The sequence below is a fragment of the Orcinus orca genome, chromosome 18, assembly GCF_937001465.1.
Source record: "Orcinus orca chromosome 18, mOrcOrc1.1, whole genome shotgun sequence".
NCBI lineage: Eukaryota > Metazoa > Chordata > Mammalia > Artiodactyla > Delphinidae > Orcinus > Orcinus orca.
Window position 1 is genome coordinate 840,583 of NC_064576.1, and position 13,467 is coordinate 854,049.

General features: G+C 58.1%; 1 protein-coding gene across 10 annotated transcripts in view; it reads right to left on the reverse strand.

Annotated features, from left to right (window-relative positions):
• The window catches only part of MCF2L (MCF.2 cell line derived transforming sequence like), a 124,106-nt gene that overhangs the window by 67,507 nt on the left and 43,132 nt on the right, over nucleotides 1-13,467 (reverse strand). Inside the window, exon 1 of one of the 10 annotated variants that reach the window (XM_033435008.2) lies at nucleotides 8,422-8,911. The exons of the other annotated variants lie outside the window; for them this stretch is intronic. Coding sequence (XP_033290899.1) covers nucleotides 8,422-8,527 — 106 coding nt within the window. The 5' untranslated portion in view covers nucleotides 8,528-8,911. Of the gene's footprint in view, nucleotides 1-8,421; nucleotides 8,912-13,467 lie in introns of those variants that run through there. 10 annotated transcript variants of the gene reach the window in all.

Consider the following 13,467-nt stretch of genomic DNA (forward strand, 5'->3'; position numbering starts at 1 on the left):
ATCAATGAATCTGATAAAGTTGCAGGATACAAAATTAATGCACAGAAATCTCTTGCATTCCTATACACTGACGATGAAAAATCTGAAACAGAAATTAAGAAAACACTCCCCTTTACCATTGCAACAAAAAGAATAAAATACCTAGGAATAAACCTACCTAAGGAAACAAAAGACCTGTATGCAGAAAACTGTAAGACATTGATGAAAGAAATTAAAGATGATACAAACAGATGGAGAGATAGACCATGTTCTTGGATTGGAAGAATCAACATTGTGAAAATGACTATACTACCCAAAGCAATCTACAGATTCAATACAATCCCTATCAAACCACCAATGGCATTTTTCACAGAACTGGAACAAAAAATTTCACAATTTGTATGGAAACACAAAAGACCCCGAATAGCCTAAGGAATCTTGAGAAAGAAAAACAGAGCTGGAGGAAGCAGGCTCCTGGACTTCAGACTATACTACAAAGCTACAGTAATCAAGACAGTATGGTACTGTCACAAAAACAGAAATATAGATCAACGGAACTGGATGGAAGGCCCAGAGATAAACCCATGCACATATGGTCACCTTATCTTTGATAAAGGAGGCAGGAATGTACAGTGGAGAAAGGACAGCCTCTTCAATAAGTGGTGCTGGGAAAACAGGACAGCTACATGTAAAAGAATGAAATTAGAATACTTCCTAACACCATACACAAAAGTAAACTCAAAATGGATTAAAGACCTAAATATAAGGCCAGACACTATAAAACTCTTAGAGGAAAACATAGGCAGAACACTCTACGAAATAAATCACAGCAAGATCCTTTTTGACCCACCTCCTAGAGAAATGGAAATAAAAAACAAATGGGACCTAATGAAACTTAAAAGCTTTTGCACAGCAAAGGAAACCAAAAACGAGACCGAAAGACAACTCTCAGAATGGGAGAAAATATTTGCAAATGAAGCAACTGACAAAATACTAATCTCCAAAATATACAAGCAGCTCATGCAGCTCAATATCAAAAAAACAAACAACCCAATCCAAAAATGGGCAGAAGACCTAAATAGACATTCCTCCAAAGAAGACATACAGATGGCCAAGAAGCACATGAAAAGCTGCTCAACATCACTAATCATTAGAGAAATGCAAATCAAAACTACAATGAGGTATCACCTCACACCAGTTAGAATGGGCATCATCAGAAAATCTACAAACAACAAATGCTGGAGAGGGTGTGGAGAAATGGGAACCCTCTTGCACTGTTGGTGGGAATGTAAATCGATACAGTCACTATGGAGAACAGTATGGAGGTTCCTTAAAAAACTAAAACTAGGGCTTCCCTGGTGGCGCAGTGGTTGAGAGTCTGCCTGCTGATGCAGGGGACACGGGTTCGTGCCCCGGTCCGGGAAGATCCCACATGCCGCGGAGCGGCTGGGCCCGTGAGCCATGGCCGCTGAGCCTGCGCGTCCGGAGCCTGTGCTCCGCAACGGGAGAGGCCACAACAGTGAGAGGCCCGCGTATTGCAAAAAAAAAAAACAAAAAAAAAAACTAAAACTAGAATTACCATATGACCCAGCAATCCCACTACTGGGCATATACCCAGAGAAACCATAATTCAAAAAGAGTCATGTACCAAAATGTTCACTGCAGTTCTATTTACAATAGCCAGGACATGGAAGCAACCTAAGTGTCCATCAACAGATGAATGGATAAAGAAGGTGTGGCACATATATACAATGGAATATTACTCAGCCATAAAAAGAATGAAATTGAGTTATTTGTAGTGAGGTGGATGGACCTAGAGTCTGTCATACAGAGTGAAGTAAGTCAGAAAGAGAAAAACAAATACCATATGCTAACACATATATATGGAATCTAAAAAACAAACAAACAAATAGGTTCTGATGAGCCTAGGGGCAGGGTAGGAATAAAGACGCAGATGTAGAGAATGGACTTGAGGACACAGGAAGGGGGAAGGGTAAGCTGGGACGAAGTGAGAGAGTGGCATGGACATGTATACACTACCAAATGTGAAATAGATAGCTAGTGGGAAGCAGCTGCATAGCACAGGGAGATCAGCTCGGTGCTCTGTGACCACCTAGAGGGGTGGGATAGGGAGGGTGGGAGGGAGGCACAAGAGGGAGGGGATATGGGGATATATGTATACATATGGCTGACGCACTTTGTTATACAGCAGAAGCTAACGCACATTGTAAAGCAATTATGCTCCAATAAAGATGTTAACAAAAGAAAAACTCTCTGAAGCCAACATGTTTTGTTTTAAAACACCATTTACCTTTGTGCTACCAGACATAACTAAACATTACTTAGACACTGGGCCAACTGTTTTGGGCTCAGAAGAGATGCCTGATTCATGGTGAGGCGGGGTGGGGGGGGACCGTGGGAGGGACAGGTGGTCTCGGGGGAGGAGCATGGGGGCCGGACCCGCTAGAGGACAGGGTGGAGCCTGTGCGGGCGCCTGGCCAGGGGCACCGGGGGCCTGAGGGAGCGTCCTGGCCCTGCCCCGGGCCTGCAGAGGTGCACGGACTGGACGGAAGGGGCTGCAGCCTCCCGCTCCTGTTCCGTCAGTCTCACCGGTCCCGCACGCCCCGCACCAGCCGGCCAGGGAGGGGGCATCTCTGCTGCTGCCCACCCAGCTCGGGTGCCCCAGGGCCGGGGGGCAGGATGCAGAGGGGCCGCCGCCCTCAGGTGAGCCAGGCAGACCCGAGTGGAGGTTCCTGCGCTGGGCCGGGGGCTCGGAACCCTCTTTCTCCTGGGGCCACCCGCAGAGACGCAGGTGAACCAGGAGGCCTCGCCGCTTCTCCTTGCTCTTTTGTACGTTTTAGATGCGTGTTTTTATATCGCAGAACCACACCCCACAGGTACTGAACCTCCTCTGCTCCCCATCCCACACTGGGGAAAGAAAAGCCAGCACAGCACGTAAAGCACATAAAAGCATCTCGCGCCCGGTGCGAAGCAGCCGCGCCCACGCAGCAAACAGCCTTCGTGCTGCCAGGCTATTCGCTGATATCACTCACGCTTCCCGGGAACCACAGCAAACACGGCAGCGCCAGCAGGACCGCGCTGGGCACGCCTGCCCGGGGAAGCTTCCCACCCTTGGTTCACTGCCTGCAGCCCCTCGAGACGCAGCCTATTGAGAGCAGCCGCCTCTGCCCAACGCCCGCGGCCCTCGGGAGGGCTCGGGCTGGGTGTGCCCCACCTGACAGCGGTCCCGACGGCGCCTCCGCCCTCGTGGCGGACGTTCTCCCACCTCCACGTCCGGGTCTGACGTGCACGGGCACTGGCAGCAGCTCTGAGCGACACCTGCTGCTGGTGGGGATACGCCCCCAGCCCGCCTCCCCGGCCTCTGCTCTTCGGGGCGGAAGCGGAGCTTTCTGAGACTCAGGGCCACACGAGACGCTGAGGTCCCAGGAGCTCGAGTTCCACTTCCCCATGGCCGCTCTGACTCAGTTTTAATTCATCAGCTGAGTATTTTTAGCCAAATGTGGGGAGGGCACCCGCTCTGTGGATGCTACTGTCATGTGAAGAGCAGTTCCGGGGGGAATTTGGACATGCAACAAACGTGAAAACGCCGGAGGAGAATCAAAACAGAAACTGCACTGCCCGGATTAACTTCATGCCTGGCGGGGCTCAGGGGGGACCCGGGCTGCGTCCTGGGCACTCCCACCCTGCCCGGGGGCTGCAGTGTCCACCCCTCGGAGCCAAAAGTGTTTCCAGGAAGTGCTGGAAGGGGCGGGCGGTAAGAGACTCCGTCCCGCCCACATGAGACCCAGGCAGAGAGCCGGTGGCCCCCCAGGCCTGTGCCCCTAGAAGAGGCAGCCCCTCGGCCGTCCTGTCCCCGCTGTCCTCTGGGGAAGGGCCCAGAGAGGCGTGTGGTTAAGAGCGAGCCACCGGTCATGGCGACCCCAGGGTGCCTCCCACAGAGAGGACGGGACTCAGCCCAGAGGAGACCCGCTGGCCAGCGCGTGGCCCGGGTCCTGCCGGGACGGCCCAGGGGGATTCGCCAGCAGTTGCAGCTCCCCGGAAAGCCCACCACAAAGCAGCTCTGCCACTGAACCGCGCTTGGACGTAGCAGCAGCTGACGTCCAGGTGAGTCACCTGCTCGTGCCTCTCTGTCATGGGCTCGTCGGTACTGCGTAGCTAACGGCTTTGTTCTGTTCTGCGTTCTGCATGGACTTCATCCTTCAAGGGCGCCTGAAGGAGGTCCGGCTGCAGCTCTGACGGGTGTGGCACTGGCTACACCAGGCTTGGACTGGCAGAGCTTATGCTCTTAGCCAAAGGGAGAGTCATCTGACGATAACTGGGCGAAGGGCTCACACCCCATCCCCGAGCTGTTCCGAATGCCACGGGGATGCAGGGTGCACGTGACCCACCAAGACACCCTCCCTTGTCAACACTAGAAACCTGCACGTGCCACGTCCACACTGCACAGCCGCTGCCACCATGGCCGGGTCCCTGCCCCGTCCCCTCACGCCTCCGGGGAGTGACCCCAAAGGACTCACCCTCAGCTACAGAGAGCAGCCAGGAGCAGCAGGCAGAGTAAACGTAGTAGCTTCTCATCTCCTCCGGGGGGGTGTGGGCAGCCGCCCGTCTCCCGCGGCCGAGGGGCCACCGCTGCCCGGCAGCTCCCGCCCGCTGAGCTTCGCTCCCTAGAATCTGCCTGCGACCAGCCGGCTTTCTACTTTTGCTTCACGTGGCAGCCAGGACGCACCATCACAGGGCGGCTACCGGCCCGCGGGCCAGCGCTTCCACTCCCCCCTGCCCTGCGTGTTTACGCACAGGCTCGGGCCGTGTAGCTGTCCCGGCCTCGGTTCCAGGCACGAGGGACACCTCCGCGGGCGAGGGACATACACCTCCGCGGGCGAGACATCTGTGCTCTCCAGCAGGGACGTGCTCCTCTCCGCCCGGGACTCGCCGGAGGTGCTAATCAGACGATACCGTCCTGTCCCATCTGATAAAGTCCAGGAGGGCAGCCACGCTTGTCTCAGGAAGGGGAGGGAGTGCGGACACAGGCACTGCGTCCAAGGCCCCTCGCGTCTCTTCCCAGACTTCCATTCAAGGTGTGCATCTCTAAGCCGTGTGGGCGTGAAGCAGCGGCCCCACCTGGGGACCCCCCTTCAGAGCCCAGAGAACGCTGTGCCGCCCGGCTGCCACGGTGGCCCTGCCTTGCCCACCGTGGGGATGGCGGGAAGGCTCCCCTCACCCAGTGCTCAGAGACGAAGGTGGGCAGAGTCCCCAAACCCCAGCCAGCAGGCGCCAGTGAGGCTCCCTGTTGCGCAGCGGATGGAGCCCAGGCCGCGCGGACCACGGGGCCTGGGGCAGGCGGCTGGCGGGTGGGCCTGCAGCCCCAGGGCTCCTTGGGCCGAGACCCCGCCAAGACCCAGACACCTGAACACCCCACTCTGTGTCCTCCTTGGATCTGGGGAAATGCGGGAGCTTGGAGCAGGGGGCCAGAGGAGGGACTTCAACCAAGTTGCCTGAAATTCAAAGTAATAAAAATACGAACCACCACCAGATTTCCTCAGACCGTGACGCGTCTCCTTACCCACAGCGGTACGGCCCGTAGGGAGACACCTCAAGGCGAGTCCTTCCCCCGAGAAAGCACTGTAACTAAAACGGCACGTTCTCTCCGTCCTCACAGCTCCCATCAGCTCCCAGCCGTGTGCTCCAAGAAGCCAAACGTAATGACCGCGGCGAGCGTAAGTGCCCGAAGCTCCTCTAACTCCCACAAAGATGAAAACCGCATTCACAACGTAAAACCCGAGCAGGAAAGACCCAGAGCGTCAGGGCCGGGCGTCGACTGTACTTTCCCAAATGCGTGCCCACGTGCGGCTACTCTCAGGAAACCGGGGCTTCTCGGGCGCCTCGCCGCCCACTTCTGGCCTCCGCACAGACCTGGGCCTCCACCGCCCAGGCCCACGGGAGCGGCAGCTCCGCGGCCCGTGGCCTGGTGTCCTGAGCATGACGGCGCGGTCCTGAGACAGTTTCGGCCCGAGTCAGCTCCCACTTCACACAGGCTCTCCTGGAACGACGGGGGGAGGGGCCCAGGCAAAGGCTGGAACCACACTGTTGCCTCTACCGACTCTGAAAGGGCCTCACCGACATTTAGGGCTGTTTTCAACATTTTCAGGTGCATCGATTTTCCAAAAGAAAGAACACGTTCCAAAGACGTCGCCTACTGAGTGTTCCAGTGCCTCTACGGCACACAGACGAGCGGCCGCTTTCCTCCAGAATTCCTTCCAGAAGGGCCTGTTTTCTGGGCACGTGACCTTGCATTTAAACATTTCCCCTTTTTGCCTCAGCTGCCAGGAAGCTCAAGGGAAAATTCTGCGCCCACTTGCAGTGATCAGCTCGCCCACGTGCCTAAGGTGGGTTTATCTGCTTCTTTAAAAATCAGTCCTGGTCCTGTGCAAAACTGTCCGTGACAACCTGGAACACCTTCCTATAAAGAACTGTCAATTCTGAGGGAAGCAGTTGGCCTTCCTGCTCGTTGGGACTCAGTCCCAAATGTCCCAGAGCAGAGTGGACCCTCCTCCCCACTGCTCGAGGGCCCGCTGCAGGAAGTGTTCTGCTTCTGAAAGGGTGGCAGCTCCTTGTAGGAACAGAGCAGAGGCGACAGTCAGGTAGCTGTCCCTGTTCCCCTTCATGAACTGATAGTGTCCACTCTGGCGATCAAAGAAAACCACAGCCTCGCAGCCACACTTTCTCCTGCACCCTCGCCTTGCAGCGGGAAGTCTGACCTGTTCATCGCCTAACTTGAAGGTGCTTCCTTCCACACTCCCCCCAGGGAAACGGCTGAGGCGCCTGGGAAGGTCTGTCCATGGGACGCAGAGGCCAGCCTGACCTAGACATGTGCATGGATGGGTTTGCAAGGAAGGAACCAGGGCAAACTCACAGGCAGGAAGGAAAGCTGCGGCCAGACTGCTTCTATGGGAGCAGGAAAAAGTGATGCTGTGGGGACCCGAGAGCTTGGGCACTGCTCCTGCAGGACGAGGAAACTGATCCCAGAAAGGCCAGGCCAGACGGGGCGGGGTGTGGGGAGCAGACGGACAGAGCGGGAGGTGGAGGCTGCATGGAACCACACTGACCAGGAGCCACGTGTGTCACAGAGCAGGTAACTGCCCACCGTCCACGCTGGATCCTCACGACCAACAGGCAGAGCACAGAACAAAGGCGTCTAATGTGCTGACCAGGAAAAGAGAAGCTGCTCCGGTCACATGGCCCCCTTTCCCCAGATCTCCGATGGTCACAGCCACCCCCTGCTCCATAGAGAGAGGACCCTCGGGGCCCCACTTCATAGCATAGGGCCCCTGGAGCCCCAGATCCACTGCCCCGACGCACACCTGGAGAGTGGGGGGCAGACTCAGGCCCCACCCTTCCCCCCCGGGCATCAGGACAACAATTCAGTCCTTCTGGGGTTGGGGGTCCTGGGTGCCACCCTAAAAGCCACGGCGCAGATCCCCAGCGCCAGCGCTCGTCCGGTCAGGCTACTCAGGGACCCCGCCGCCCGGGTGGAGTGCCCAGCCCACCGCGGGCTTGGGAGGGAGACAGGAGAAGGTCTGACGGAGTACTCACACCCCTGTGTGCACCGGGCCAGGCGGGGGCCCGCGCAGCCCCTGGTGACGGCCCCTCGCGCTGAGTTTAGGGCAGGAGTCAGTGGACCTGGTGAAAGGCTTTGCGTCGTGGGCGCTGACGGGGCTGAGCCCAGAACAACGGCCACGGAGCCGGCAGCGTGAGGCTGAGTCCAGCTCCACCGGGGCCACGCGCGCAGCTCCGTCCAGTCGGGGCGCCCTGCCCCCTCTCTCGGTGCCCCCCAGCACCGGGCAGCTGTCCGACACTCCCCGAAAAGGAGAGGACCGTGGGCCGAGCCACAGAGGGGCCGGCTCTGACCTGTTGTTTCTGATGCCGCACGTTGCAGACACACGGGCGTCTGTCCTGGGAAGCGATCCCAGCCTCATGGCTGCGCGGAGCGTGCCTTGGTCAGCACCCACCCTCCGCCTTCCAGGTCCCCGAAGGAGGAAGGGGCCCCCCGCCGAAGGAGCAGAGCAGGGAGACGGGGCTCTTTTCTCCAAGTCAGCCCCGTGAAAGCCCCACTCCTGGGGCAGTCAGCCAGGAAAACCATCCTTTGAGACCACGAGTGTTTGTCCTGCGCCGTCTGGCTGAGCCTTTCCCAGCCAGAGCCCGGGGCCCTCGGGACAGAGGACAACGTGAACCAGATAAGAGCCGCACCCCAGCCTCAGTCAAGGCTGCCCAACACGGCTTTTCTATTCCAGCCTTTTTCCGAAAAGTCCTGTGAGTGGCACACGTTTCTTTGGTGAAAGAAATATACAGGGAGCCGCCCGCCCGCCAAGGCACCCAGGCGCTGGTTCCCACGCCCCGCGGCCAGCGCCACCCGTCCCGCCTCACCGGGCTGTGGGCACCGCGAGGCCGCCCGACGCCTCCAGCACTGCAGCAGGGGAAGCGGGCAGAGCCAGCGCCCGGGGGGGCCCCGGGACGCGCCCCTCTCGGCCATCGTGTCGTCTCCCCACCGGGGACACAGCGGCGGCGGCAGCGGCAGCGGGTCTTCAGGCCGGGCTCACTCGAGGGCTGCCCCGCAGGGCTCCGTCGGGGACGCTCACTCGAAAGCCGAGCTGACGCCGGGACGTGGAGCGGGGGTGCCGGGCGTGGGCTGCGCGCTGCGCTGGGACGAGGCCCCGGGTGACCTCGGGTCTGCCGTGCACGTCCAGGCCACGGTCCCCACACCGCCCGGCACCGCCAGGCCACTGGGGCAGCTGCGCACCGGGGGGCCTGGCTGCAGGGCGCAGGACTCGTCAGGGAAGGGCTCCGCTGTGGGCGAGGCTCGGCTCGGCTCGGCTGTCTACTTGCAAGTCCTGGGCGTTTCCTTCCTCGGGGGTGGGGAGTGGTGGCGGAGCTCCCAGCCTCGGGGCCGCTGGAGCCAAAGCCCCTCCAAGCTCAGGAAGCCTCAGGTCCAAACAAACGACGTGGCAGGAGGGCCTCAGGGGACGCGGCCCCGCTCTCCTGAAATAAACCGGCAGTTCCGCCCCCTGTCGCTCCTGCAGCTCGGCTCCGGGAGAGGAAACCCTAACGCTGCTTTGTTTGGTGAGCAACACTTTCCACACAGAGACGCTGAGCCGCCCCTCGGCCAAGGCCCCCCAGCAGGCCGCCCGGGACCGTCCCGGGACGCCTGTGCTGCGGGCGGCGGCCGGGCACCCTGGGCGTGGCAGAGCCCTGCACGCAGCTCCGTGCCGATGACGCCATGTGACCCAGAGCCTCCCCGGGCTCCGGGCGCTTACTAGATGCTCGAGGTCGCAGGGCGGGCGGGGGGAGCACCTGGGTGCCCTTCCCGGAGCCCGGGTGACAGGGCCGCACCATGACGCCTTGGTTCACCCTCCTCCCACGAGCGCTCCCGACACGACACGACACGACACCCAAGCCGGAGCAGACGCCGTCCACGCTTGCGTTTTCACACCGGCTTCCGAGAGAGGCTGGCCCGGCACACGATCCAGAGGAAACAGATGGTGCGTTTGATGTGGCACGTCCGGGACACAGGCCCCTTCCCGCAACCAGGGTGCAGCGCCTCGGGAACAGCCACGTGGAAACGTGGTCCCTACCGGGACCCGCAGCGAGCCGTCGCCCTGGGCTGTGTCCCTCCCCATGCGTGCAGCTTGCACAGAGACCCCTGAACGCTGGGGGTCGGGTCGGTGAGTCAGAACTCGCCCCCGCGCACCGGTGCAGACGGTTTATGACCCAGTACAGTCTTCCCACCCAGTGGCCGGGGTTAATCCACTTTCTCCCAAATATGTAATTGTTTTAAAGATGTTACTAATTAAACCCTTTTCCAAAAGTCTGCTCTGCGCTGGAGCCTCACTCACAAACTGCTGGTTTCTTTGTCTCGCACGTTTGCAGCCTCGGGTGTCAGAGCATCCTGAGACTGCGGGATTTTGCCAGCAGTTGGCGGGCGTTTCCTCCCCAAGACCCCGTGAAAAACTCACAAAGACTCCTGAGAGCCAGGGCTCCTGGGAGGACGCTGGCCGGGTAAGCTGAAGGCCATTCACGAACCGGACTCACTTCTCTGGACCCAGGGGTGTACTTCATACAACGGGGCCTCAAGTTACTAGGAAATTCCATAAATGGCATGGCTTTTGGCAGTAAAAGAGCCTTCAATCCTGCCAGGGGAGCAGGGAGTCATTCAGTGCAGGTCTGATGCCAAGTGAGACACTGGGTGATTGAAAATTCAACCCTCCGGGGGCAGGATGCAGGCGGGAGCGCCGCGCTCCGAACTGAGGTGCAGAAAGTGTGCCCCTCGCTCTTCTCGGGACACCGCGTACAGAGGGCAGCCCGTGGCTCGCACGTGGAGTCCGTGGATTCCCATGAAGCCGTCGCACCGCTGAGCACACCTGCGCCCGAGGAGCCCCTGCCCCGCGGAGCACGGGCAAGCATGGCCCTGCTGCCCACTCCATCCCTCCCTGGGTTTTTCCTCGACCTGGTGCCTGGTGCCCCTGTTGCACTGGGTCGGGGGGAGAGGGGATTCGTTCTGGCTGTGTGGTCTCGGGTCCAGTGAGCACCGAGGTCCACAGGCGGCCACACACCCGACGAGCCCTCCTCGGCCCCGGCCCCGTGACCTGGCACCGCTCTCGGCCACAACCTGTGGTCCCACTAGTGGCGGTTCCTGAGGCAGCCGCGCGGCCAGTCCCGCCTCAGTTGTTCCGTGTTCAGGAGGGGCGTCGAGGAGGGATGCTTTCTGTCATTTCCAGGCACATGTCTTCCCTCTAACAAAGAAAGTTCTGGGAGCTGGGCGATCAAGGTAACCTGTAGGACTTGCTCTGGTTCTAAAACTCAGAGGCTTCTGTAACCTAGGAATAAAACCATGTGTGGAGAAACAGGCCATTATAGAATCTGGAACTAGTTACTCTTAAAAACGAGCTTCTTAAACGATATGCTTAATTTCTTTAAGTAAAGGATACGTCACAACTGACTGACCAATCATGACAACATGTGGAGACGATGCCCAAGGCCTATGACCTTAGAAATCTTTGAAAACACAGATAACAGATGACAAGGTGATTCAGGTCCTTTCTAAGCTGTGTTTGCAAAACTCTTTTTCTTTTCTTTTCTTTTTGGGGCAGCATGCACAATCTTAGTTCCCTGACCAGGGATCGGACCTGTGCCCCCTGCAGTGGAATCGTGGATGCTGACCACTGGACCGCCAGGGAATTCCCACAAAAATCAAAGACACGGATTGGGTCGTGGCTGGGCCACATTTTACATAAGGGTCTTCCCTGTGCTGGGAACAAGCACGCAGCCCGTGAACTGCTCAGGTTCTAACACTGATCACGTCTAGTGACGGCTGTGTCTGAGGACTGTTCCCGGCGAAGCTTCCGGATCCGGACAGAACCTCGCAGTCACACTCCACGTGGTGGACGTGCTTGCCCTGCTCGCCCGGCCTTGGTTCTGCTCCCTAAGCGTCCGGTGAGTGAATGAATGAAAGTGTCCACAGGAATGAGTGATCCTGTCCGCACTAAGGGTGTGGTTTCAGAGGAGAAGACAGTAAAAACTTTAGTCCTCCAATTGATGGAGGCATAGTTATAAACTGATAAACCCCGGAGACCTACCATCTAGGTGCGTTCAACTGCTTTCCATATTCTGTTATCATTTAAGTATCAAATGACACGTTCCCCTCCTTAAGGATTCAGGAATCAAAACAGTAAAACATTTTGTCCTTAAAGACAAAGCACCCTTACAAAGGTGAAGTCGTGTGGGGGGCATTAGTGCACCGTCCCTAACATCTCGTCCAAGATGTCATCATTTGGGGACATTTTGATACCAGTTCTTTCCTTTGCTGAAGTAAGTACCACGGCCACGCAGATGACGATAAGCATGAGGAACTGGTCATGCTGTGAGGCTGGGACTCATTTCTTTCACATACTAATAATGGAAGAAAGCAAACCCCAGAGCACTCGTTGAAACCCCGACTGAGACACATAAGAGGCACTTAGCTCGAAAGCTGAGAAAGAACCATCAGCTCTTTTGTATTTTCAACTTGAAATTTGCTTGAAAGTCTCCTCCCCAGAGTTCGACTTCCTCTCATACGTGTGCATCTGGGGGGTCTGAGCTGGGGAAAGGGGTCTGGGCCCCGGACTCGCCCGTGTGTGTCTTCTGCACACCTGCCCCGCCTGGGTCATCGGCCCTGGCCCCCTGAGCCAACTCCCACTCCCCCGGGACACTTCCTTTTCCTTCTCACTCGCCTGGAGAATCCCCACCTTTCATTACTGGGATGTTAGTCAAATGACATAGTTAATAACATGCATAATAGAGGCCAGGGCGTGGCCAGCCAGAGGCCCAGCTCTGCACGGGGCAAGGGGGTGTGAGGCTGAAGGGAGCTTCTTAATTACATGCTGACTTCTACTTGGGAAAATATAATTCTTCCTTTTATTAAAACACAAGATTTTGACAATCATTTGCTCAAATCTTAAGTCCTGGAGAGGAGCACACGATTTCTCTGCCTCGTTAACTGCCCATGTTTGGTCTATTTACGTCTGGGGAAAAGGCAAACTCCGAAGACGAAAGACCAAACACCTACCAAAGAGGCATTCAGTGGGTCCCCAGAGTTTCCCACCCACCAGAGAAGAGAGAACCAGGTTCCAGCTGCCGATCAGCTGGGGGACGCTCACCCCAAAATCCCCCTGCGTCCTCATCGCGCGGGTTCACTCTCTGAAGCCACCCAGGAAAAGCACAACTTCCCCAGGAAGAGAACAGTCCCCACATCTCGAGGAGACGTGAAGCCTGGCGCTTCTGGAACCTCAGAGGCGGTACCTGGCGAATCAGAAAGACAACCTGCTCAGTCCTGGGGAGGAAGCCGGGGTTGCAACAAGCATCTCAAGACAGAGGACAGCTGCAAGGGCGGGTGACCAAGGCGCGTTCACGAAACCTCAGCAAACGCTGCCCTCAGCCCCACTTACTGCTTCGCTGTGTGTGGAAGCTCTTCAGATAAAGCCACTGTTGCCACTTTCCAAAGCTGAGGAGTGCTGTGCTCCCATCTACCATCCTGAGCAAGGCCCTAGGAAGTGTTACGAGGGGGCGGGGAGAGGTGGCCGCCCTCCTCGCAGCGCTGATGATAGGGGAGGGGGCCGGGCCGCCTCGCTGGCTGTAGGACTCAGGCTGGTACAGAGAAAAGGCAGCTCAGCCCCAGCGATGCCAACCACAGGGCGTGGGCACCGTCGGGGGTCCGGAGGAAGGGGTGAGCGTCACCAGGGACCCTGGACACAGAAGAGGCACCACAAGCCCTGCCACGCCGAAGGGAGGAAGTCCCCTGCCCAGGCGGGCACATCCTGGAGGGACCAGGCACGACCAGGGCAGAGCCCGCCTCGGGCCAGAAGTGGGCGCGCTGGGGGCGGAGGTGGCAGTCCTGGGCTGGAGCCAGGCTGTCCCAGGTGGGGCGGGAGTGCAGGGGGG